The sequence below is a fragment of the Mustela nivalis genome, assembly GCF_964662115.1.
Source record: "Mustela nivalis genome assembly, chromosome: X".
Classification (NCBI taxonomy): domain Eukaryota; kingdom Metazoa; phylum Chordata; class Mammalia; order Carnivora; family Mustelidae; genus Mustela; species Mustela nivalis.
This window is the reverse complement of record NC_139040.1, coordinates 106,963,087-106,989,259: the sequence shown is the minus strand read 5'-3', so window position 1 is coordinate 106,989,259 and position 26,173 is coordinate 106,963,087. Positions and strand designations below refer to the sequence as shown.

At 39.3% G+C, this 26,173-nt stretch overlaps 1 protein-coding gene across 1 annotated transcript in view; it reads right to left on the bottom strand.

The window, feature by feature from the left end:
- DMD (dystrophin) overlaps positions 1-26,173 on the bottom strand; it is a 2,004,585-nt gene that overhangs the window by 300,619 nt on the left and 1,677,793 nt on the right. Inside the window, exon 57 of the mRNA XM_082716529.1 lies at positions 16,426-16,572. Within this exon, the coding sequence (XP_082572655.1) occupies positions 16,426-16,572 (147 nt within the window). The remainder of the gene's footprint in view (positions 1-16,425; positions 16,573-26,173) is intronic.

The window sequence follows — 26,173 nt, the reverse complement described above, 5'->3', positions numbered from 1 at the left end:
CACTGCGGGCATGATTCGTGGTGGTTGTGGGGGTGGGGGCCTCTTTCTGGAAGCACCCTAACAGGGTGAGGGGGCCTGAACTGAGAGGGCTCAAAAGGGTGAAGTAGAGCCGGTCACTGTTCAAATAGGGTCATCAGTTTTCAAGGAGGTTTCTTTAAAAAGTTGAGATTTGAGATTTGAAGAGTGACAGTTATTCACACAGATATCTGGGGGTCGGGGGGTGGGGTGGGGAAGAGCATTCCATGTAGAGGAAAGTAAGCACAATGTCCAAAAGGAGAAGAATATTGGTTTAAGCTCCCTGGGGGAAGGCTAGCCTTTCTCTGATGCTCCCTTGGCCGACTTCCCTTTTTATCTTACTGCCCGAAACTGCATAAAATGCTCAGGTCCGATCCTTGCCAAGGAGGCTGGGACCACCAGCTCACCATGAACTGGGTCAGTACAATCAGGGTGCATTTCCTAGGGCCGAGGCCTCCCTTGAGGCACACGGTCACCAGGGGCCGGGTAATTCCTGAACAAGCCAGGTCTCTGCCGGCAAGGGAGAAGGGTGTGTATGTCCACAATAGAGGCAGGAGATTCACAGAAAGGGATATATAAGTGTCTCTGCTGTACCCTGGAGATTAAACAATATTCCTCTGGGGCCTAAGAGAGGACAAGTTATCCCACTTTCCCAGAGATAGATCCTAACTACCAGCTAAGATCTCTCATGCTTGGTGTTGGAGCAGAAAAGGGCTGGAAAGGTAGAGGGAGTGACTAGGATTAGCATCTAATTTGCCCAGCAGGAAAGGGGCCACTATCCATGGAGAAGGAAAGAACTTAATGGAGTATACTCAGCAGATGGGCAGCAGGTAGCACTCAGGAAGCAGAAAGGTCACTCTGCAACCAAAATTCTATGTACATCACGGAAATGTCCGGAGATACACGATGAATGATGGGCTTCCTTCAAAAGGCTAATGTTAGAATTCCTGAGTGCAGCACCATGACTATGGCCCTGAGGTGGCTTTATAGCCCCTGACATTTAAGTGTCTGATGGAAAAGCCACGCCCGAGAACTGGGGTGCCTGCCTCGTCTGCGGCAATTCAAATTCTTTTTATATTTCCTAAGTGCTACATACAGTAATCCACCCGCATGTGAGGTTTTCTGCGTTACAAGAAGACAAGGATATTAAGAGGCAGTTCAGTAAATATTTATTGATGGGAGTAGAAGTGAATATTTGGAAAGACTCAGTCAAACTGAGATAATAAAGAAACATACACTATAATTCAGAGGAAAGGAATGCCAAAAGCAGGGGATGAATCTGAAATTCATGACTACACTTTTATATCACTTTTCCCCCCTGCTAGTATAGGCAGCTATTGTTACAAATTATTATATTTGTAGAAATTGGTTCCCTTTTAACCAAGGCATGCGAGTACAATGCATCAAATGACTAAAATAATTTCATTGCAAGAGTTACCACATCTAATCTTTGAAAATACCTTTTCTTTTTAAGGATTGGAATATTTTTCTCCCCAACACATGTAGAGGGATTTTGGTCCAGTTTTATTTGACATGTGTTTAGTGGGAACCCGTGAGATGTAGAATACTATAAAATATGAATAGATTCCAGAAAAGAAGAGAGGCCCTCTTTTTGCAACCCAGCAGGGCAGAAAGGATTAAATTCTTATAAAGGATGAACAAACGTATTAGAAAAGATACTGCATATTCAAGTTCAGAAAAGTGAAAAAAAGTTGAGCAAGCTTTCATAGACATGAACTATGGTTCTAATAATAGAACTTCCATTTGTATAGCATTTACTAGTTTCTGAAGCCCTTTTACAGACTTGCTCTCATTGTTTCACATGGACCCTGCAAGGCTGGCAGGGTTTGGATGAGGAATCCCTTTTAAAACATGTTTTAGAATGCAGAATATCTAGACTGAAGAGTGCCTTCTTAAGAAGAAAACTCAAGGGTGTGTGAGGAGAATATAGAGCAAGTTTTTGGCTTCGGTTCCATTATTAACTAGCTTTGTGAACTATGACATATCAGGTGATGTCTTTGTAAAATCAAGGGTTGGACTTCTGGACTTTGTGAACTAAAATCCTCTAAAGTGATGGGCGGTAACAACTTTATCTGGCCATCTTTCCTAAAAAGAAACCTTATGCATGGTAGCACACTGGTTATTAAATGATATAGTATTAAGAACAATTAAGTAGAACCTGTTAAAGAATGACTGTTGAAGTGTATGGTTAGGAATATTAAAATATTCAGTAATTCCATGCAATAAAGCACAATGACATATTCAGCGGTTTTAAAAGATTTAGCAGCTATACTGTTGGCTGATTGATGCTTGGGGCACCTTGCTACCTAGCCTTGGCTTCAGGCTCTGATCAGATTTTTTAGATACAGACTAAGACCTGAGGCTTAGCCAACTTGCTTGAAAAGACAAGGCCCCGAATACAACTAGGCAGAAAGTATGATGGCTAGAGTATAAGGCAATCACTGGTATTGCGAAAGGAAAACCAGAGTATGTGCAATGTTGGTAAGTGAGTAATAGCATCTCTATGTCTGAAGGATTGCACATTATCAGCTAATTACCTATTTTCTTCCAACATTCTTTGCACATGATCTCCAAATCAAGAAAAAACCAAAACTGTGCTTCAAAAGATACTTTCAGACCTCTGCTAGTAAACAAGATGGGGTCATAAGGACCAAATTTACCCTTTGTCTTGAAATAACTCCAACATGGATGAATGTATAAGACAATGGACGCCAGGCAAGGAATGATAGTGACCTCTGAGAGATAGAAAACATATGAGGTGAGCCCCAGGACCACCCTAGCTTACTACCTTGAGAGAGTTTCTGGTTCACAATGTGGCAGAAGAAGAACCCAGAAGGAGGCAGATTCTGAGGGCTGAGAATGTGGAACAGAAAGTCACAGAAGACTAAGTTAGCTAGAGTTCACGGGAAAGGAGCCCAGAGAGCAGAGTTTCTCAGAAGCAGAGAACCCTGGAGATACAAAGGAACTGGAACTCCCATACACTGCTGGTGGGAAGGAAACGGGTCTCCTTCAGGTATTCAGCAGAGTAGTACTTAGCATGTATGTGGTGAAAAATCACCAGGAGGTATCAGAGACAACAGGGTCCAGCATTCACATGGCAGGAAGGAGTGCCTGTTCCTTACAAGACATCCTAGAAACTTCATGACTCACAGGGCCTTGGGTAGAGTACACGGAAAGGTCTTGCCTCACTAGTGGGGGATAATGAGCCCTATACTGTCAGTCTAATCCCACCTAATCTTGAAAGACCCCAAAGGATTGAACAATTGTACACAGTTTGGAAAGGGAGAACTGGAAATCCATTATTGAGAGGTTCTTACACCATATGTGATGTGGTCTCAAACCACTTGAAGGTACACTATGATAAGTTAAAGATGTATGTATACCATAAACCATAATGCAACCACTGAAATAACAAAACAGAGAGTTTTGTATGGCATATAGCTAATATGCCAACATAGAAGATAAAATGAATTCATTAATTCCCATTAATTTAAAGGAAGACAGAAAAAGAGGAACAAGCAAACAAAGAACAGATGGGATGAAGCAAAAACAAATAGCTTGATGATAGGTTTATACCTAACCACATCAATAATCACATTAAATATAAATAGTCCAAATATCCCCCAATTAAAGGAAATCAGATTGGATTTGAAAAAAAGCAAAATCCAATTATATGCTGCCTACAAGAAATGCACATTCAATACAAAGACACAAATAGGCTAAAAATAAAAGGATGAGAAAAGTTCTACCATGCCAACAGTAATCAGAAGACAGCATTAGCCGTTAGGGAAATGCAAATTAAAACCACAATGAGATACCACCATGTAGCTATTTAAATGGCTAAAATTTTAAAAATTGACCACAGTCAAATTTTAGAGAGGATACAAAGGAACTGGAACTCTCATACACTGTTTGTGGGAATGTAAAATGGTCCAACAACTTTGGAAAAGAGTCTGGCATTTTCTTAATGAATGAAGCTCATGCCTACCACAAAATCTAGCTGTTCCTCCCCGCAAGCATTTCCTCAAGAGAAATGAAAACAAAGTCCATTCAAAGACTTATACATGAATGTTCAGAGCAGCTTTTTTTATAAAGTCCCACACTGGAAACAACCCAAGAGGCCATTAAAGGGTGAATGAATAAACAAATTGGAGTGTTTCCATAAGATGGAATACTGCTCACAACAAAGGGATTAACTACTGATACATGTAACCACATGGACGAAACTCAAGATTAATTCTGGTGACTGAAAGAAATGTGACCAAAAAGACTGTACATCCCAATTATATAAAACCAGGAAATGCAAATTCATCTATATTAATAGAAAGTAGATCAGTGGTTGCTTGGAGGCAGTGGAGGGCCGGGAGGGAGAGATTACCAAGGGGCATAAAGAAGCTTTTGGGGGTATGGTTATATTTACTATTTTGAATGTGGTGATGGTTTCTCAGATATATACATTTTTAAAAGATTTTATTATTTATTTGTCAGAGAAAGAGAGAGAGAGCTCAAGCAGGCAGAGTGGCAGGCAGAGGCAGAAAGACAAGCAGACTCCCCACTGACCAAGGAGCCCTATGCAGGACTTGAACCCAGGACCCTGGGATCAGGACCTGAGCCGAAGGCAGCTGCTTAACTAATTTAGCCACCCAGGTGTCCCTCAGTTTGATACATTTATCAAACTTACCATTTTGTACATTTTAAATGTGGATGTGTTAATTATACCTCAAGAAAGCTATTATCAGAAAGGGAAGGTACCAAAACACTAATTCAGGAAGATATACATACCCCGACATTCACTGCAGCATTACCTACGATGGCCAAGACATGGAAACAACCCAAGTGTCCACTGACAGATGAATGGATAGAGAGATTGTATATACACAATGGGACATTATGCAGCCATAAAAAAGAATGAAATCTTATCACCTGTGACAACATGGATGAACCTTGAGGGCATTATGCTAAGTGAAATAAGTCAGACAGAGAAAGACAAATACCATATGATCTCATATGTGCAATCTAAAAAGAAAACAAACTTACAGATACAGAAAACAGACCGGTAGCTACCAGAGGTGGGGGATGGAGGGTGGATGTGAAATGGGTGAAGGGGAAGGGGGTCAAAAGGTACAAACTATCAGTTATGAAGTAAGTAAGTCATGGGGATGTGAAGCACGGTATGGTGACAATAGTTAACAATAGTATATTACATTTTTGAAACTTGCTGAAAGAGTAGATCTTAAAAATTCTCATGAGAACAAACAATTATAACTAGGCATGGTGATGGATGTGAACTAGACTTACTGTGGTGATTATTTCACGATATATATAAGTACCAAATCATTATGCTGTATACTTGAATATAATGTTATATGTTAATTAGACCTCCAATAAAAACAGAGGTGAAGAAAGGGAAGCTATTTTTATCTAATTTCCTCCAAAGGTAACATTAAGTATATTCCATGTTGTCCAGAGCACACTTTTCATTAATCGCTGAAAAAAGTCTAGGATATGAGTGAATCTGGTTCACCATAAAGGAAAAGATAAATATTTACTTTTTGGTCAATTATTTCTCTTTTTGGAATCTTTGGAAAATTCTTTAAGTGTTGGTTAACTTTATGAATCTACAGATCTAGGCATGAATACTGTTTATTCAGAAATGATAGTTTCATTTCCTAATTTTTCCCCTGTGGTACAACTTTCCATTTATTTTATAGTTTTTAATAACATTTTTTGCTTCATTTCATGCATTCAGCAATTCAAGAAATACTTACTGAATGCCTACTATGTAGACACTGCCACGTGTCAGTAGATAAAATGCTTAGGGCTCCGCACTGAGCTGCCCCTTGGGGACCGGAGATGGACTTGCAATAAATCAGTCAACAAACACACGTTGCTACGGATTTTCATAAGTGCTGTGAAGAATTCAAACAGGATGCTCTCTGTGATACAGTGTGATAAGAAATCTTCCAATATGACTTAATTATATGTTAACTCTGCAGTCCATTACTTCAAATGATTCCTAGTTATTAAATTTGCACAGTAGAACTTTACTACTCTGTTTATAGTTAGTCACAAGCTCCAGGCCATTTAAAATAAAAGCTACAGATGAATGGAAAAGCCAGTTAGTTAACTTGTGTTCATCCTGTAGGCTCTGGTTAAATGGCTACTTTCTCTGGGAAGTATTCCTGATCAGCCTTCCCTAACTCTCACCGTCACAGCAACACACACACACACACACACACACACACACGACAGGTCCTCACTATATATGCCCTGCATTTTTCTCTCACTATACCTACCACGATTTGTAATCATTATATGAGAGATTTTTCTTTATTAATGAGTATCTTCCCAAGAAACTGTAATCACCTTGAGGGCCGAGACAGTATCTGGTTTTTCCACAACTGCATGCCTATTATCCAACACAGAGTCTGGCAGCGGGTAGATGGCAGAAAAATATTTATTGCCTGGAAAATATTTATTTAATGAAGGAGTGTTTCTGCTCATTTCAGGAGGAGTTTGGTGATGAAGTTTTCCTGGTACTATAAATGAGAGATTCTTTCCCTCTCTCTCTTTCTTTTTTTAGAGAGAGGGAGAGAGATAAAGGAAGAGAAAAAGAGAGTGAGAGGTGGAGGCAGAGGGAGAGGGAGAGAGAGAAAATTCTGAGGGTGAGGAACCCCATGCGGGCCTCGATCTCACAACCCTGAGATCATGGCCTGAGCTGAAATCAAGAGTTGGACAATTAACCAGCTGAACCCACAGGTGCCCTGACAGAGTCTCATTTTAAATCTGTGAATGATTCAGGTTCTGGGTTAAACGATCTACTCCTGAGACTGTGGTCTGAGATGCATATAATCATCCTACTTTAAACCCACATTTCCTAAACTCTTGATGTAGGTGATTCCCGACAAAGTAATAAATGTGAGGTGGAAGTCGTGTTTTTTTGTTGAAAGAGCTGAATTGTAAATGAAGAGGAAATACTGTCATGTCAGTCTCACTTTCTGTCAGAGAGGAGCCATTGTATAGTTGGTAGTTCTCACAAATTCTCCATCCAGATTGCCTGGGTTCAAATCCTGGCTCTCTCACCAGCTACTGAACTCAGACAAGCCACCTAACCTCTTGGTTCATTTTCCTCATCTGTAAAATGAAGATAAAAATAGAATCTACTTCCTAGGGTAACTGTGAGGCTTACAAGTGTTAGTACCGGTAAAAGGGCTGGGAAAAGTGAATAACATGCAGTATTGCCACATAAGTGCTCATTATTAATTTCAGTAATGCATAATTCTCACTAAATTCAACTCTTTTCTCGAATCTCTATCGTGCAAATTCATTGGCCAAATAAAGTATGGCCGTGTGTAAAAAGAGTATTTCTAACAGAAACACCATTTTCTAATTTATTATATTTTTCATCTACATATCTACCTTTGAAACTAATGAATATGTTAATTGAGAGAATTTATATCCAGATGACCATTATTTTAAGGACCCCAAAGCATTGGTAAAAAGAAAAAGAAACACTAAGCTAGACTACAGTAACTTAGAATTCACTCTGTGGCACTGACCTTTAAACACAGCAATTCTGAGTTTCATAAGCCAGTTTCTTACAGAGTTCCTTGTGGAGTAGGCTTTAACATTCAGCCTTTCGTATGGTCTGAAAGGGGGTTATTTCTAGAGGAATGTGCAGGGCAGGAGGAGAGGGGGAGTCTTTGGGGTGGAGATGTGGGAACAGCAGCCCTTTGAGTGCTGTGCGTGACGTAGCATGGGAAATGGGAGAAGCTGCTGGCCGAGTGCTTCACACGCAGCAGGACAGTGGGAAAAGCAAAGAGGCAAAGAGCCAGGGAAAACAAGTGCCCCAAACAAGGCGGGGCGGAGGCAGGCAGCGGCGGAGGAAGGAGGTCTGGCTGCAGAACCAAGGACCCTTAAAAGAATAAAGAATTAATTAGGGAAAAATCGGGGGAAGGGCAAACAGCGGTTGCAGGAGAAGAAAGAAGGGAAAAGAAAGCAGGAGCGTAATGAAAGTTTTAAATACTCTTGATGATATGCGTGTTGCTGAAAAGGAATGAGCGGTACTAAGAAAGGAAAAGAAATACGGACACCCATAAAGCTGCTGTTTAAACATTTAACAGGGGCACGTGACATGTTTTAAAACACTACAATAGCTATATGGATTACCACAGTGGCTAACTTCACAGCTAGCAAAAACAGTTCCTGATGAAAACAAATCAGGAATTAAGGAGTACAGAGAGGTCATGCAATCAGATAACCTAACTTCATGAAGGTCTGGATTCACTTTATAAAAGCTCGGAGAAAATTAATATGCCTTTCATTCTCTTCAACCAATAAATATTTCTTTGACTTCCACTGGCTTCATTTTGGATCCCATATAATTTTTTTTTTTTGGTAACACCCCCTATATCATTCACTTTCCTCCCTCTAGTCCCACACATTGCAATGAGCTTTCCCCATCCCCCCGCCACCCACAACAGAGAATGTCCTTGAAAACTAGACTGTTCTTTGGAGTGTGGAGGCTGCAATCTGGAGCAGCTGGGTCAACCTTACTTTCAAGGTTACCTAGGCAATTGCAGTGTCATTCTTCCTAAATAACGTTCAATTGGCTGTAAAAACACTGGAAGCCACAATGGCTGAGGTAAACGTCGGTAAGGTTGACAGTACACATTGACCTCAGTGTTCTAAGGGCCAGAGCTATCCTGGGCTTTTGAGAGGCACCCATTCCTCATTCCTCATTCCTTCAAAGCTTTAAAGGGACTTGTGCACTTCCTTTTTATTTATTTATTTTTTTAAACAGAGATGAGGCTAAACATAAATGGTTGCTCTCTCCTCACTGAGAAGATGTTTTCTTAGAACTTAATAATCCTTTTTTCATGGGTCATTCTATTCCTAATGTCAACAAATCCTTCTGTGAGCTAGCCTTCTCTAAAACAAACACATTCTCTCCTCTTTGTTCTTCTCATTTCCTTCCCTTTCAGCTTTTTAAAAACTCCAGTCAGGGGACACATCAAACTTACCATTGTAGTTGAAATATTTTTACTTACAGTTTAGAATGCCTTAGGGTCATTTTTCCTACAGCACTGCAATATTTTTGGATAGTGGATTCCAATATTTGCAAGCCCGTGGATCCCTTATCAACATTCCAAGAACTAGAGGGTCCCTTCATGATGGAAGTACTACGTACATCTCAACAGATTCTCCCAGGACCTCGATAGAAAGAGGGAATCGTAGGGTTCACCTAATGCCTCCTACATCCTGGGGCGGGAGAAGGGTGGTGGTGAGGGTATTTTAATGAGCTCTGCAGCTGAATCTCATCTATGCTAGCTTTTTGTTGTAGACCAGTACTATCCAAAAGAAACATAATGAGAGAGGAATATGCCATTTTAAATTTTCTAGTAGACACATTAAAGAAAGTAAAAAGAAACAGTGCCCGTTGTTTTACTTGAAGCAACAGGCTCACTTTGTTCGTCTTCATGAATAATACCCAAGGATGAATAATCATAAAAACAAAAATGGGTGAAATCAATTCTAATGATCTATTTTACTTAGCCAAATACATAAAAATATTATCACCTCAGCATGTAATCAGTATAAAAATATTTTATTTTTGGTGCCGAGTCTTTGAAACCTGATATGTATATGACACTTAACAACATCTCAATCCTACTAAAAGGAATCTACGAGAAATTTCCCTTCACCCTCCTCTTTCTGCCTGGAAGACAAGTTAAGGGCTTCGGTTTCCAGGTTGCTGTAGCACTGTAACACTCCTCTAATACAGAATTTTCTGCATGGCATTAGGCTTATTTTCCACAGTGTGACCATAAACTTTTTTCAAAGTATGTTACAGAAGACACTTTTAAAAATCTTTTAAGGTTGGCCGTATTTGGCCAACTTAATGTAGGACGATGGTTCTCAGAGTGTAGTCCCTGGATCAGCAGAATCAGCCTTACCTGGGAGCTGGCTGGGAAGGCAGAATGTCCAACTCCAGAGCTAGACCTACTGAATCAGAAACTCTGGAAGTGGATCCCAGTGATTTAATAAGTCTTTAGGTGATTCTGATGCTTATGAACATTTGAGAACCACTAATGGAGGAAAACACGTTTCCTTTGAGAATGGCCTTAGTCTCATCATTTTCTCCTGGGTTCTGAGGTCTAACCACAGGCAGAAACATTTTAGGTATTATTAAAGAAACAGCCAAAAAAGGACATGCTAAGAAGACATTGGTAGAAACAACGTTTGCCCAACCAAAGGGACTGAAGTCAGATATCCTCTCCTTACCCTCAGTTAGTAATAGGTCCACATTATTTGTAAGAGCAGATGGCACAGCTCACTTAGGCTCCCCGCCTAGAAGGGACCCCATAATGCCAAATGCTTAGTACAGTAGCCTTAAAAATAAAGAAAAGAGTCTGAAGAAAACGCTCAAAATCTGTCAACACATTGAAAGGATCAAATCCTGTGCTCAATGATAAGGACAAACACATATATATAGACAGCAGCCTGCTTTCAAAACCGATCTCACCAAAGTAAAAATCATAAGCTGCTCTGCTGGAATTTTTAATTTTTCAATTAAAACTCTGGTTAAATCTTTAGAAAACATAGCCATGCAAATATTTCTGTTGGCCAGCTACATATGATCCCATGTCCTTCTACAGTCTTACTCATCTTTGTTGATTATGTAGACCAAATTCTTGGTCAGAAAATACTGTAGAATTTATAAGTCAGAGATCTGAAAGGTACCACTTTTATAGTATTAGTGTCACAATAGCATATTTTTTTATAACATGGAGAAAGAGTGAGGCTTTATGGAAGTATTAAGAGAAAAACCCATCTATAAAATTCTTCCCAGGATGACATAAGCAGGAAAGAAGATTTTGGTTAGGATGTCTTTGGACCAGATAGGACAATTACAGTGTCTGCTACGTACACAGGGATCTGCAGAAGATGAGGGTCTACATCCTTGAGACAGAAAGTTAACACAGATGTGAAGATGGAGTATATAATTGTCTGCATGACTTCGGAAGAATCTTAGGAAACCTTTAAAAGCATACATAATTCATGATACTGTCCTTAAACATATTTAAAGAATATCATGCCTAGAAATATCTTCATGTTCAATATTTTTCAAGTGATTACATTCCAGACATCCCACAGTCAATAAAGCATGTACTCTTTATATTAAAGTGTATTTGCAGCTTCTGTTGCTCTTCATGGGTTTACTCGGAATGCAGAGAAATGGTTAGAACATCCCCTAGTGGTACTTCCCTGGAGGAGAATATCCCCTTATAGTACTGCTGCTTGGTGAGTAAAGCGCATGATTATGTCGCTATACATATACCCATTGCTTCAACATTAGAAAAGTTTATCATCAGTTTAATTTTCTTCCCATTTGATTTTGATACTCGTTTCTATTGGGTCAAATATTAGCATTGGTTCTGCTTTCAGAACTAATTCATTGAAGTAGCTTTTGGTTGATTTTAAGATGGTTGCTGAGTTCTAAAGACAATGAAGAATGTAATGCTCTAATGTCTTATATTTGAAACTACCAGTGGGATTTTAAGGGGTACACTGAGCTGGGCTCATTAATCCATTGGTTCGTAAAAGGGAGATTTCAAAGTTAATATCACTGAGAATTATTCAAAAAAGGGGAGAAGCAGGGAAAGAGTGAAGTATTTCATGCCCATGATGCCCTAACTAGCTTTCAAGTATGACTCTGTGAAGTCCAAACTAAACAGGACTTTGATAAGAGGAAACAGAAGGGGCTGTGGGGTGGTCACAGTTCAGAAGAGAGGATTCACACGTTGACTGACACGTACAAGCTTGTGACTGGGACCGTGTCAGTTTCTCTGTCTAAGCCTCAGTCTCCCTACATGTAAAAAAGAATAGTGATAATATGTAATTGTAAGGCATCATCATTATGTTATGAGGATTAAATGAGGGAATGTACATGAAAACTCCTCCTCACTACAAGGAATGACGGTTTCCTATGCCCAAAACACATTGTCACGTGGTCTAGGGCAAACATTTTAACCAGTGAGTCCACTCTGAGGCAGAAAATAGGATTTTATTCTGACAGAGTTTCAAACGGGGAAACCAATGTCTCTAAACTTCTATTTGTGCATTCCAAATAAATTCTGAGCTCTCTTTACACTATTTTGATATATAGATAAATCAAGACTGTGTCTTACTCTGCTGTTGATGTCATTTATACATGGTTTATCTGTTTCTATCATTTTGACTGATACTACACATAGCTAAAAAAAAAAAACAGTATGGCTTTCTTTTAAAATAAAAATTAATGGGTTGTCTAATTAAACCCAGGATATTCTGGTATCAAGTAGATAGAGCCTGGTACTGTGTAACTCACTTTCTTCTATTACACTATTTTGCCCAAATTTAAGAGGTTTTCTTAGGTTTATATGTGCCTTCCCACTACTCCAACTCTCTATTTCTTAATTTTTCTCTGTCTCAGTAGACAAAGAAGCAGAGATGAATTTGTACTAATTTTTTTTTATCAAGATGTCATAACTGACATAGCATTGTAAACAACTAAATTTTTTATTTTTTCTAGAAATAGAATGTCATAATGATGATGGGCTCCAGCTTCCCTCCACAGATGGTAGGTGATTCTTTGGTCAGTTACATTCTTCTAACTGTAAAATGTTGTTAACAGGGCATATGACTTGCTCTGCCAGTAATGCGGATGAAGTTATTTGATGTGAACCTCATTTCTTTGCTTTGTTCACTTTCTGAACAAGGACTCCCATTTATAATATAGCAGGTTGGTTACAGTTATGGTCAAAGAAAAAAAATGAAATCCATTTGACTCAATTATGTGCAACCCCAAACCTTGGATTTATCAGCTTTCTGCTGAAAACACTTTTCAAGCATTATCCTTAAGGTCATGTCCAAAAATAGCAACATGTGAAATTTGCTACAACAAGAGCATGTACCATTAACTCATCAAGCTGTTTAGTATGAGAAAGCTGTGTATATGTGGGCTTGGAATGAAGGGTTTAAAAGTTAAAATGAAAGAAGGAAAAACACAATTCCCCATGAGCAACCTCTATAACGTGAATAGAGAAAGCCACTGTATTGATTCTAAACTAAATTTTGTCATATGCATATCTCCTCCCCAGATATCCAGAAATAGAATCATAGGATTGAGCTAGATATGACCTGAGTCCAAATGGATTGCCTCATTTTATAAATGAGGGAATTAAAGCTGAGGGAGGATAAAGGCTTTTTCAAGATAACATGGTCAAAGAATGAGCTTCAGTTTGAAGTCAGGGCTAATACTATTCACTCCCGTCCTTTTTTTTACTACATCAACTCCTTTAATGTACTTCCCTACAATTATAACCAAGTCTTTATTCATTCTAAGGAATGAGCAAAACTTAGGCTATTAATATTTTCTCATACTTTACATCTAAATAAAGAGTGCTACTATAATGACTCACTTAGTACTGATCTTTAAAAACTTCCCTTATCAGGGCACTTGGGTGGCTCCATCGGTCAAGTGACTGCCTTTGGCTCAGGTCATGATCATGGGGTCCTGGGATCAAGTTCTGCATCAGGCTCCCTGCTCAGTAGGGAGTCTGCTTCTCCCTCTGATTCTCCCACCCCCATACTCTCTTTCTTTCTCTCTCAAATAAATAAATAAAATCTTAAAAAAAATTCCTTATCAGTCATAATCTTTTGATCTCATCTGTAACCTTAGGTGCCACGATCATAAATCATACCACATTCTGAAGGCAAATGTAGCATTTGGCTCTTTTTTTTTTTTCAAAGATTTTCTTTATTTATTTGACAGAGAGGGAGAGAGAGAGCATAAGCAGGGGGAGCAGAAGAGAGAGAAGCAGACTCTCTGCTGAGCAGGGAGCCTGATGCAGGGCTCAATGTCAGGACCTTGGGATCACGACTTGAACCAAAGGCAGATGCTTAACCAACTGAGTTACCCAGGCACTCAGCATTTGGTTCTTCAAAAGAAATTTTAAGATACAGTTCAAGAGTGCTTAAAGAGAACAAATGTGGCCACTGCTTTTCCATGGACATTTATTACTTTTCTTATTTATGCTTAAAGTGGAAAACATACTCTTCCAGTCCCGTCCACTTATTTGTGGAGCATAACAAATAACATAGAGGACACAGGGAGATGGAGAGGAGAAGGGAGTTGAGGGAAATTGGAGGGGGAGATGAACCATGAGAGACTATGGACACTGAAAAACAATCTGAGGGGTTTGAAGGGGCGGGGGGTGGGAGGTTGGGGGTACTAGGTGGTGGGTATTAGGGAGGGCACGGATTGCATGGAGCACTGGGTGTGGTGCAAAAACAATGAATATTGTTATGCTGAAAAGAAATAAAAAAACATACTAAGGATGAAGTTGATAAGGTTTTAATAGTACTTAGCCACTATGAAACTAATAGACATAGAAAGGCATGTAATTGCTTAGCTATATTGCTTGCTTTGGTCAATGTCCCTTATAACAGTCTATCATACAAATATTTTGAAACTATCCATCACAACAAGAATTACATTATAGGAGATCTCAAGAGGTCTTGAATTTGGAACTTGTTTTTATGAAAGATCTAGCAATTCTTCAACAGGATTTTGATTTGCTAAACGGACTGTCAATATAAAAAGTTATCTGCTTTATCATTTTTTCCTATTAAAACACTGAAAACAAATATTTTTAAACTCAGTTTCCTCTCCGTTCTCAGAAGCATAATGTCTGCACCCTATGAAACTGGAGAGGAAGACAAAACAATTCTCTAATTCCATAGTAAAATCAGTTTGAGGGTTTTGGGGTATTTCACACAGTGTCCCTCACATGGGGAACACAGAGACACACACTATATTTTCTGAGTTCTTATTATGAGCCAGGTACTGTACTAACAGCTCTACGTGAACTAATTTGTTTACTATTACAGCAAATATGTTAGAGACGAGAGAACTGACAATCAGAGAGGACAAGTGGCTTCAAGGTCACTCAGTAAGTTTGATTCCAAAACTTGTATGCTATAATAATAATCACCATTATAACTGCAATAACACCAAGAGCTAGAATTTATACAGCATTTACTATGTAACTATGTATACTGTTCTAAGCACTTCCCACATCTTTTGACTTACTTGTCCTAATAATAGACTGGTATTTTAGAAACATTTAATATCCACATTTTCTTCAGATGAGAGACCGAAGCACAGAAAGCTTAAATAACTTGCCCAAGGTCCCACAGCTAGTAAGTGTGACTTTGAGCATGCTTCTGGTCCTATATTTATTCAGCAAACCTATGAAAAACCTTCATATATATACGTTTGTGATAGGATGTTCTTTTTATATATTTTTTAAAAAGATTGTTTATTTTTGAGAGAGAGAGAGTATAAGTTGGGGGAGTGGCAGAGGAAGCAGGAGACTGTCCACGAAGCAGGGAGCCCAACTCTGGGCTTGATCCCAGGACACTGGGATGATGACCTGAGCCAAAGGTAGACGCTTAACCCACTGAGCCACCCAGGCACCCACAACGTTCTTTTTTTCTTTTTTAAGATTTTATTTATTTATTTGACAGAGAGAGAGATCACAAGCAGGCAGAGAGGCAAGCAGAGAGAGAGGGGGAAGCAGGCTCCCTACTGAGCAGAGAGCCCGATGCAGGACGTGATCCCAGGACCGTGAGATCATGACCTGAGCCGAAGGTAGAGGCCTAACCCACTGAGCCACCCAGATGCCCCCACGATGTTCTTTTTTTCCCCTTATTCTTCTTAAATTTATTTATTTGTTTATTTATTTTTATTGTCTCAGAATCATTTTTTTTTACTTTTAAAAAAAAATTTCTTTTCAGCATAACAGAATTCATTGTTTTTGCACCACACCCAGCACTCCATGCAATCCGTGCCCTCTCTAATACCCACCACCTGGCTCCCCCAACCTCCCACCCCCACCCCTTCAAAATCCTCAGATTGTTTTCAGAGTCCATAGTCTCTCATGGTTCACATGTTCTTTTAAAAAAGATTTTAGAATATGTCTTATCATTGACTGTTGTTTGAATTAGGATTCCAAAGATAAAAGATGTTTAAAGAATCCAAGCAATAATAGTACAAAGTAATTGTATGATAGTAAATAAGTCCGTCTGTCATGATTCCGCACTATTTCCCATATTTATTGCAAGATATAGGAAAGTCTAACTTTAAGTTGTTTAAAAAAATTATTACTAGTAGGTCTGAAAAAATTTCTGTAGGAAGTTACTAAATAGTATAAAATACTCTACATTCACAAAATATTATCCAGAACATCACACAGAAACTACTTTTCTTGTACCTTACAAACAAGATTTAGCCATATATCCTCTTGTTGTATCAAGGAACTGCAATGCTCATAATGTGCCTACCTGCAGAAGTTTCCATCTGGTGTTCAGGTCTTCCAGGATGTTGAGGTTATATGGTGACAGCTGAATGCCCAACGTAGTGAGTTGACGGGCAAGGTCATTGACGTAGCTGACATTCTCTTTCAGAGGTGTAATTTCTCCTCGAAGCGCCTATATGAAATAGTCAAGTGCAAGTTGGAAAATGAGAACATTTAAAAGCAAAGAAACAGACACATGGGAACTACAAGATATCTTGTTCTGTTTAGGGTGCATTTAGTGACATTTGCTCTATTACAGTGCCATTGCAACTATGAACACTTGTGAATGGGTGAATAATAATAATAACTAATATTTATAGAGCATTTCTTAGGTGCCTAATCCTGTGATAAGCTCTGTCTACATAATGATAATTTTATTCCTACCAAGTAATCCTATGGGGTATAGTTGGAGAATTCTCATTTTACATGTGAGAAAACAACTTGCAGAGGTTTCATCTTGCCAAAGTTTCAATGGGTCAAAATGGAGGAACCTGGGATACATAACCAGGGTTGCTTGCCTCCAGAGTACATATTCTTAGCTATTATACTATAACTTTCCAAAGTAATTCTGAATTGGCAAAGTAACAAAAAAAATACACTGCTGGATTCTAAATTCTACTCATCATGCAACCAGAAATGGACCCTTTTTTAAAATAATAAAAATATATATTCAATCATGAGATACTATATTCACACTGTACCAACCGCATAATAAATAGATTCATTTAGAGATTAGGGTATTTTGTCAAGCCCTAGGAATGACTGGTCTCCTGGTATTTTAGTCCTTGTAGCAATGACTTAGGAGAGCTCCCAAGGGGCTTCTCTACTGTCTCTGAAGCACTAGAATGGGATTCTCTGATGCAATGCATCATGACGATCCAGTGAGTAGAAGAACCCTGTGCAGATACGGGGAGGATATTACCATGCATCATATCTACCCTATTGAGATGACATTTATGGATCTTTAACATGATGCATGATGTCCAAATGTTCCAATGAACAATTTCTAACGGACAAATTCCCTCACTTAGGAGAACAGTTTGTGTAATGTAATGTCTATGTACAAGGACAACATCACTTACTCGGGTATATAGGCTGCTTTGACTTGCTTGATCTGGGTAGGTGTTATTTCTCTGGTTCACTATGTTGATAAAACCACTGTTTACACTGACTTCATCTATAACCCTCCAATTCCCTCCCACTCTAAAGAGAAGGAGCCAGTATGTACATTCTAAATAAGAATGGCATTGTCCTATCAAATCAACCTCAATATCTCACCACTAAAATGTAGTATTGTATGGAATATAAGACTCTTATATAGTTCTTAGACAATATAAGACATTGTGATAATCACTCTACAGAATTTAATGTTTTTTAAAAATGACCATTAAGAATATTATATGAAAGAATCATGGGTGTCTTTTGGGAGCGATGGAAGTATTCTGTAATGAGACAGTGGTGATGGTAGCACAACATTGTGAATATACAAAACATTACTGAATTGCATACTTCAAAAGAGTGTGTTTAAATTTTATTTATGTATTTATTTAAAAGATTTTATTTATTTGATTGACAGAGATCACAAGTAGGCAGAGAGACAGGCAGAGAGAGAGAGAGGAGGAAGCAGGCTCCCCACTGAGCAGAGAGCCCGATGTGGGGCTCCATCCCAGGACCCTGGGATCATGACCCAAGCCGAAGGCAGAGGCCTAACCCACTGAACCACCCAGGCGCCCCCCAATTTTTTTTTTTATTAAGTAAACTGGACACCCGACGTGGGGCTCAATCTCATGACCCTGAAGTCAAGCATCACAGGTTCCACCAACTGAGCCAACTGGATGTCCCTGAAGGGTGAATTTTATTGTTTGTGAATTATGTATCAATAAAAAATAAAAATAAAGGAAAACAGAAGAAATCTTTCTGTCTGACCATAGACATGAAAAAAACCCTATCTGATGTATTCATCTTTATTCAACTTCATGTCAGTGGAATGCTATAGGAATCAGTCAGAGAAAGTTTTTATAGGGATTGATAGTAAATATTATTATTCCATTGCCTTATGAATAAATATAGAGATTAAAAGAATCTCATGAATGGAGGTAAAATCCATCAATGTAAATTTGTATCTCTAAAAGGAAATGACCCATAATCACTTTGTTTTGTGTAATAAAAGGTTAGAAAACAGATTTATTTTATTTTATTTTTTAAAGATTTTATTTATTTGACAGAGAGAGAGAGAGAGAGACAGCGAGGGCGGGGAACACAAGCTGGGGGAGTGGGAGAGGGAGAAGCAGGCTTCCTATGAGCAGGGAGCTCGACACAGGGCTCCATCCCAGGACCCTCGGACCATGACCTGAGCCAAAGGCAGAGGCCTAACTGACTGAGCCACTCAGGTGCCCGAGAACAGATTTATTTTAAAGATTCATTTGTTTGAGAGAGAGAGAGAGTGTGTGTGTGTGTGTGCACACGTGCACATGTATGCGGTGGGGGGTAGGGATCCTGAAGCTGACTCCCTGCTGAGTGTGGAGTCCTATGTGGGGCTTCATCCCACGACCCCCGAGATCATGACCTGAGCCGAAATCAAGAGTTGTTGACTTAATGGACTGAGCCACCCAGGCGCTTCTAGAAAACAGATTTCTTAAATGTCAATGGAAAAACCCAGACAAGGGCAATAATTACAAATGGAGGCATGCTCTTCTGGATGATAACATCTGTTTCTGGGAACCATAAATAAAGATGATATGAGTGGGAACTGGAAATGGGAAAGCATTACAGAGATGGCATGCAGCTAGTCCGAGTCCAACAAAGGTGCAGGTTAACTCTGTCTGCTAATCATCTGTCTTCACCAGTGTGCTTCTCAGCCACTGAGTATCCAGCTCAGTCACGTGCAGATTTCAGCTCCCTTTGGACTACATCATGCACATGTTCAAATGCCTTTTATTAGAATATTTGGATTTTCACTTCCTTCCCCACCCCCCACTCCAAGTCCCAGATACACATTTTAATCCTCCATTGGTGTTTTTGAAAATGCAGGCGATTAAAAATTAGGGTCCAGTACATATCATTACTCAGAGCACTCACTCTCCTACCCACCCTGCCCCTGTCATCATGGGATCTGGTGGCTTCTGGTTGGTTTTTTTTTTTTTTTTTGCCCCCATCTAGCAATTACTGTAGATGTTCTCTTCACTGGTCTCTACTTAAGACTTGGCAGATTAGCCAGTCTTCATGCTTCTGTGAAACACAGTGACTGGGGCTTCCTACAGCCTCTAAATACAATGTTAGAGCTATCTTCTAGGGTGCACAGCCTTCAACTCTCATTAGTAGAGTTCTCAGTTTTATGTATGGTCTAGAACCTGATTTTGCTAGTTAGTACAGCAATTACATAATTTAATTAAAGATTTAACAAACCAAAGAAATTTAGGTCTAAGAGAAAATAAGCTATTATTTCTATGAAAACCAGCTTAAACCCTTTAGAAAGGTGCTTTAAAAAGAACAAGAGAAGTAAATATTGTTCAGCTGGGTGTAGACAAGGCAACTGTAAAAGATCAGGAAAATAATCTGAAAAATTTAGAAGGGTTCTGTATTCAGAATGCCTTTCATGTTTCCTGATGTGCTCTGTCTACATGAAAGAAACTGGAACTGGAAATCACAAAGTCTTCATCATCAGTGTGATTTATGGAGAAGTCTAATCAGTGAATCTACACTTAAAGAAGAAACCTTCACACAACATTAAAATCCTGGTTGACTATTTTAAGATCGAATAAAATGCTTAAGACATACTTTTTTACGATTCCCTGATTGAACTGACTTTTTCAATTAACTATTGAACTCTAGGTTCTGAGCTGGAACAGAGGAAATCTATGATAAATTTTACTACCACTCCCTGACAACCACCACTACCACTACTAGTATTATCATTAACGAAGGGGTCAAAAGGCATATGTTTAGTTTAATCTGGATTACATTTCTGTTAGGATCAAAGGAAGCTTTGATGTGGGCACGTGAGAAGGTCAGTTGGTAAAGTGATCATTTGGTTGGAAGTTTCACCCTGAAGGGATATCACAATAGGACACAGCAGAATGAAAATCTTTAGCCAGCTAGGAATCATCAGGAGGGCACTAAGCCCATGAGAACAAAGGAAAGAAGGTAACTGGAGGTAGAAGAGAGGAAGAGAAAAAGGAGGTACGACAGTGTCTGAGTCAGCCTCTACTTTGGCATCTGACTTAGGTTCCTGTGGCACTTCCGTATCCTGTGATATGGAAGTATGGGGAAGTATGGGGATGGCTCACTGCTGTTGTAGAATATCAATGCCTAGAAGTGTACTAAGTAAGAAATATGGCTCTCTAAACACCAAATCACAAGACGCCATGCTATGTAAAGATTCAATACAGGGGGCGCCTGGGTGGCTCAGTGGGTTAAGCCTCTGCCTTTGGCTCGGGTCATGATCTCAGGGTCCTGGGATTGAGCCCCACATCGGGTTCTCTGCTCAGCAGGGAGCCTGTCTCCTTTCCTCTCTCTCTGCCTGCCTCTCTGCCTACCTGTGATCTCTCTCTGTCAAATGAATGAATTAAAAAAAAAATCTTTAAAAAAAAGACTCAATACAGGTCTTGTGTCATTTAAGTGGATGTCCCATTGTGTTTGATTATCTTTTTGATATTAGAGCTCTTAATATTACTCATATAAATATATGTTTACATTATTGAACTCTGAACATGAAATGTCAAAAAAGTACCATTACCTCTGAACAATAACTCTTGTTACTTAAATGTGACCAGAATTTCATTAGATTTTATTCTAGTTTGGAAGCAGTGAGTGAGAAAACATGGAAGGGAGCCATTATACTGTGGGTTTTCTTTGAATCACTTAAACATCTGGAATATATTCTCCATGAAAGAGCAAACCAAGTCTAATTTTATTATGACTAGTTTCATGCCAGCAGCATTTTCACTTCATTAAATGTTGTCTGATTATAGATATAAAAGTACTGATTTAGAAGGATATATAAGTCTTATATGTCAAGTTTTTCTTCTTTTTATGAAATTAAATTGGTTGTCAGGTCGTTGCTTATCCTTACGTAGTTAAAGATTTGTTCCAATATAGATTTAAGATTTTAGTATCAATGATATTGCAACTAAAGAAAGGAATTACCTATTAACAAGAGAACACCATTTTGGAGGGAGAAGCTTTGGCTTCATAGTTAAGGGACTGTGCTACTGGGTACAGAAGGTCAATTTAAATGATTAGAAAAAAATAAGTCAAGGGATTTGTACTTTGAGGGCCTCTGATTCCTCTATGAAGTATGAAGCATAAAATCGGTGTTCAACAAGTATTCGTTGAATGAAAACATGAATTCAGGGGAAGTGGGAACATTTGAATTAGGTGTGACAAGAGACCACGATAGAAATTGACCTCAGAAACTAGTGAGGTTGCCAGATGGTGTTGAGGCTGAGGACTGATATTTTGTTTTTGAAATCTTGAACCCATCCACCCTATTTTCTCCTTCTCCAACAGTGTTCCTTGTAAGCATGCAGAGAGCAGTGGATCCAGGTTTGGGGTCATGTCAGGTGTCTCTTTATCAGGGACAAGCGAGTTTAAATTTTAGCTGGAATGTCACTGAAAAACATACGATGGAATCTAAACTGGTTAGGAGGAAGTGAAGCAAGAGAAGGCTTGTAGATGTACAGCAAGCAGGGGAGCCAGTGGTGGAGATTCAGGACACTCTGAAGAAGGCCCCAGTTAGGAGCAGCATACTTAGTACTGAGTACACTTACTTCGTACACTTCTAGGCATTGATATGCTCCTCAAGCAGGCATAGAGGGGAGGAGGCTCTGGGATGTGTGAATTAGCAGCCCACCTAGGAGTTTATTTATAAACTGTGTGACATGATACATATCACATGTACACACATATAAAGTGTTTTATTTATATATTAATGGGGCCACTGATAATGTCCCATCTTAGGGACATTAAACATTCTTCCTGAAATCTTAACCTACTCATTCATTGAAGACCCATGTCACGTACGAGAAATTCAAAATTAGTCGAGGCTGATGATGAAGGGCCATTCTAAGGCTATACACGTTGGGGGGAGAATTTTTATGTCACAAACACTACTTAAAAGATGAAGTAGTGACTAGTAGCCTTTCTCTCTACAATGAAACTTGACTGAACAAATATTTGAGAACCAAATCCCCTGGAAAACAGTCTACAAAGAGGAGATGTTAGGAAAAATCCCAGGATTTTTCACAATGGGTTAGTAGTGAGAAGGCGATGGGGAGGATATGGAAGTCATGTCCTGCAAATAAACGACTTGAGTAGCACTATTAGAACTCCTATGTGAGGTGCAGGGAAATCCTAATAGGACCCAGTTACCCATGAACTGGGGGCAGGTACAGCCCAGCTGTGTTTTGCAGCTTCTGCATTTCTAGATGGCTTCATTATCCTGATGGGAATGAGTGCCCACCAATGGGGCCAAGAGAGTCAAGGACCATATGCTGCTTTGCCTAGAGGATCAGAGGCCTACTGGAGCTTCAAAAATACCTGGGGCATATGAGCTACTCAAATGTCATTGGATGAATAACAAAGAAACACAAGATAAGATGTAGGAAAGCCTTTCATGAAATGCATGTGGCTTGGAAATGTCCATTGTTAACTGTAATTCTTGGCTCTTTACTCTGGTTGGGTTACTGCCTGGTGTGGTGCCCAGGGTGGAGGTTCAGCATTTGTCTCAGCCATCTACTGACTTAGGCTAGGGATTTGGAGAAGCAGAGTCTGAACGATCTTAAGTGAGAGGAGCAGGCAGAGGGGACAAGCTAAGTAAGGATGTTGTCTCAGCTGGAGCCCAACATCAGCTTGATCCCATGGGGAGCTCTGGAGAACAAATATATTCCATAGTCCATTCCATGTTGAGACAGAGGGGTTGTCCTTTTCTACCGCAATCTCAATTGGTTATTGGCCACTAGCTGCCTTCTGGCAGTCTGAGTAGGAAAAAGGTTGTGTAATTTCCCAGACAAGGTGGCTTCTTTTTGCCTCATGGAGGTTTTCTGGAAAAGGGTGCAACCACGAGTCTTTTAGCAGCCAACTCTCAGTGGCTGGGGGATGAGTGTACCAGTTTAGTGAAGGCATCTGGCTGGGGTGCCTACAGCATCTACTACATAGATGAACTTCATCCAGTTCCTCAATCTCTTTTACCCTTGAACTTCAGAGGTCAGACACCTTTTTTTGTTTGTTTGTTTTTCTTCAAGAGGCTTCTTAGGTGAATTCTCATTACTAACATAATGAGGCTAGCTCATAGACCTCCAACAATGGAGAGCAGCCATCCTTTCCATAAGATTAACTCCTTGATCTCTGTCAAATGCTGAGGTGGTGTATGGAGCTGAGACATCCCTCTGCCTTTCATATCACTTCTGCCTCTAGGAGACTTTCCTGACAATAAATTATGCCATTGAAACATGTACTCTTTTTTAATAGAGATGCGGCCACATTCCTTTCCAGCATCAGCATTCATTGTGGTAGCCTGAAGGTAAAATATTATGCTGTTTCTTTTCATTGTCTTCCCTGCATTCAGCTTTTGGGCCATTTTTGCATGTTTTCATAGTTGGGCATGACCACTTTTGACCAACAAACAGAATAAGGACATAAATAATGAAACAGACTCAGAACTAATGACCTACATGTAGCATAATCAGGATGACTTAGAAGGAAGTTAAGTTCAAGTAAAAAAAAAAAAAAAGCACCCAGATCTTAGGAAAACAATATGAAGTTTGTAGGCATGAAGAAATTTGGGGCCTTTATTTCCCAAACAATTATCAGTAATCATATTTTAGCTACTGGTTTCCCTCAGAGTCACCACACTTTCAAAATTTGTGTCGCGCAGAGAATAGCAATTAACTGCTGGGTTTTTCCCATAAAGAATCCCTGCATTTTTGTGAAAAAAGTATCTCTAGTTTTTTTCTCGAAAAAGAACGCACACCCGAACACAAAAGCATAAATTCTTTTTTAACATCTTCTCATTTGCATCCATCGTAATTCTTCATCTTTTTGGACATGGCTTCACTATGAAGCTCATAACGTCAAAGTTCTGAAAGTAAGAGCTGAATTACAGCTCTACCACACTAATAATGTCTACCTCCTTTTTTATGCATGTTGTTCATTTTGCCTTCATAGATATAAATTAGGAATGAGGAACAAGACAGAATTGATCATGAAGGACAGGTTTTTACTTATAAGAACAAGTGACTTTAATTTCCTTGGAAACTTGTTTCTGTAATCTTAACTGTGACTGCTAATTATTTTCTCTTCACAGAAAAAAAAGCAAACAAATCAAAAAAACCCACAACAAACAAACAAACAACCCATTTCCAGCTTTCCGTAGCCTTTGCTTGACATAGTTAAAAGACCTAAGAAGGTAGTTCACCCTTGTTCTGCAGAGGCTCAATGCAAAACATGCACAATTAAAATAAAAAGGTCCCTAATGAGTATAAATAAATCATTTAAGCAAGCCATGTTTTTAGGCTGCTAAGGAAGTAGAAGAAATGCCAATATTTTCTATCTGAGAAATTTTAATTACATGTGACAAAACATCAAGCGAAATGTCAGTTAATAAAATCTGTTTACTTATTTAAAAATAAGTAATAATCCATTAGCCATTAAAAATATCAACCACAAGGACATTGATACTCAAATTCAGGAGTTATTTCAGACAGCTTAGGTTTTATAGTTAACAGGTTTTTTTGGATTTGCAAACGTTTCTGACAATCTAAAATGTTCATGGTCTGAGCCCACAATTACTACTGCCATTGCCCCTGTCTTGTTCTCACCTTTCCCTACATGGCTCACACCTCCCCAGAAGGCAGTGGTCCTCACTTAAGAGCATGCCTCATTGTTACTGCGGAGCATTTGTTACCACAGAGTCTGCAGGCTCCTGTCCCCAGCGTTCTATTTGTTTGTTTGTTTATTTTATTTATTTATTTGAGAGAACGAGAGAGCAAAAGAGAGTGAGAGCACGTGGGGTGAGGGGTGGGAAGAAAGAGAGAGAGAGAGAGGTAGAGAGAATCCGAAGCAAATTCTGCACTGAGTTTGGAGCCCAACGCAGGGCTCGATCTCATGACCCTAAGATCATGACCTAAGCTGAAACCGAGAGTAGGACGCTCCACTGACTGAGCCATCCGGGCACCCCTTGTCTCCAGTGTTTTTGATTCCACAGGTCCAGGGTGGACTTGAGAAGCTGGCATTTTTGACAAGAACTTGCAAGGTACTGTGTTCCTAGAACTCACCAAATTTATTCTTGGTTTAGACCCTTTGTGTTTGCTGTTCCCTCAGCCTGGAGTTTTCTATCTGTACTCTCTGCATGGCTGGCTTTCATTCATGAACCTCAGAGCTCACTTAATGCAACTGTGAAAATGAGCCCATCCCTGGATTCCCTATTTAAAGAGGGCTCTTCCTACTTTTCTCCCTCTTAGCCCCCTTTCTTCTTGGCCCAGATGGCAATTTCCAAGTGTATATACATTTGCCTATTTATTAATTCATCATCTGTCCCACCCCAAGACCCTAATCTTCATTAAGGGAATTCTATATAATTTTTTCACCAGGGTATGCCTGGATGCAGCACATGATAATGCCTCAATACATTTTTACTAAAGAATAAACAGTTAAGAGAATTGAGCCTTTTTGCATTAATTACTAATACTTCACACCAACGGGTATTCTCAAATTGCTTCATCACCACAGTTTCCAAT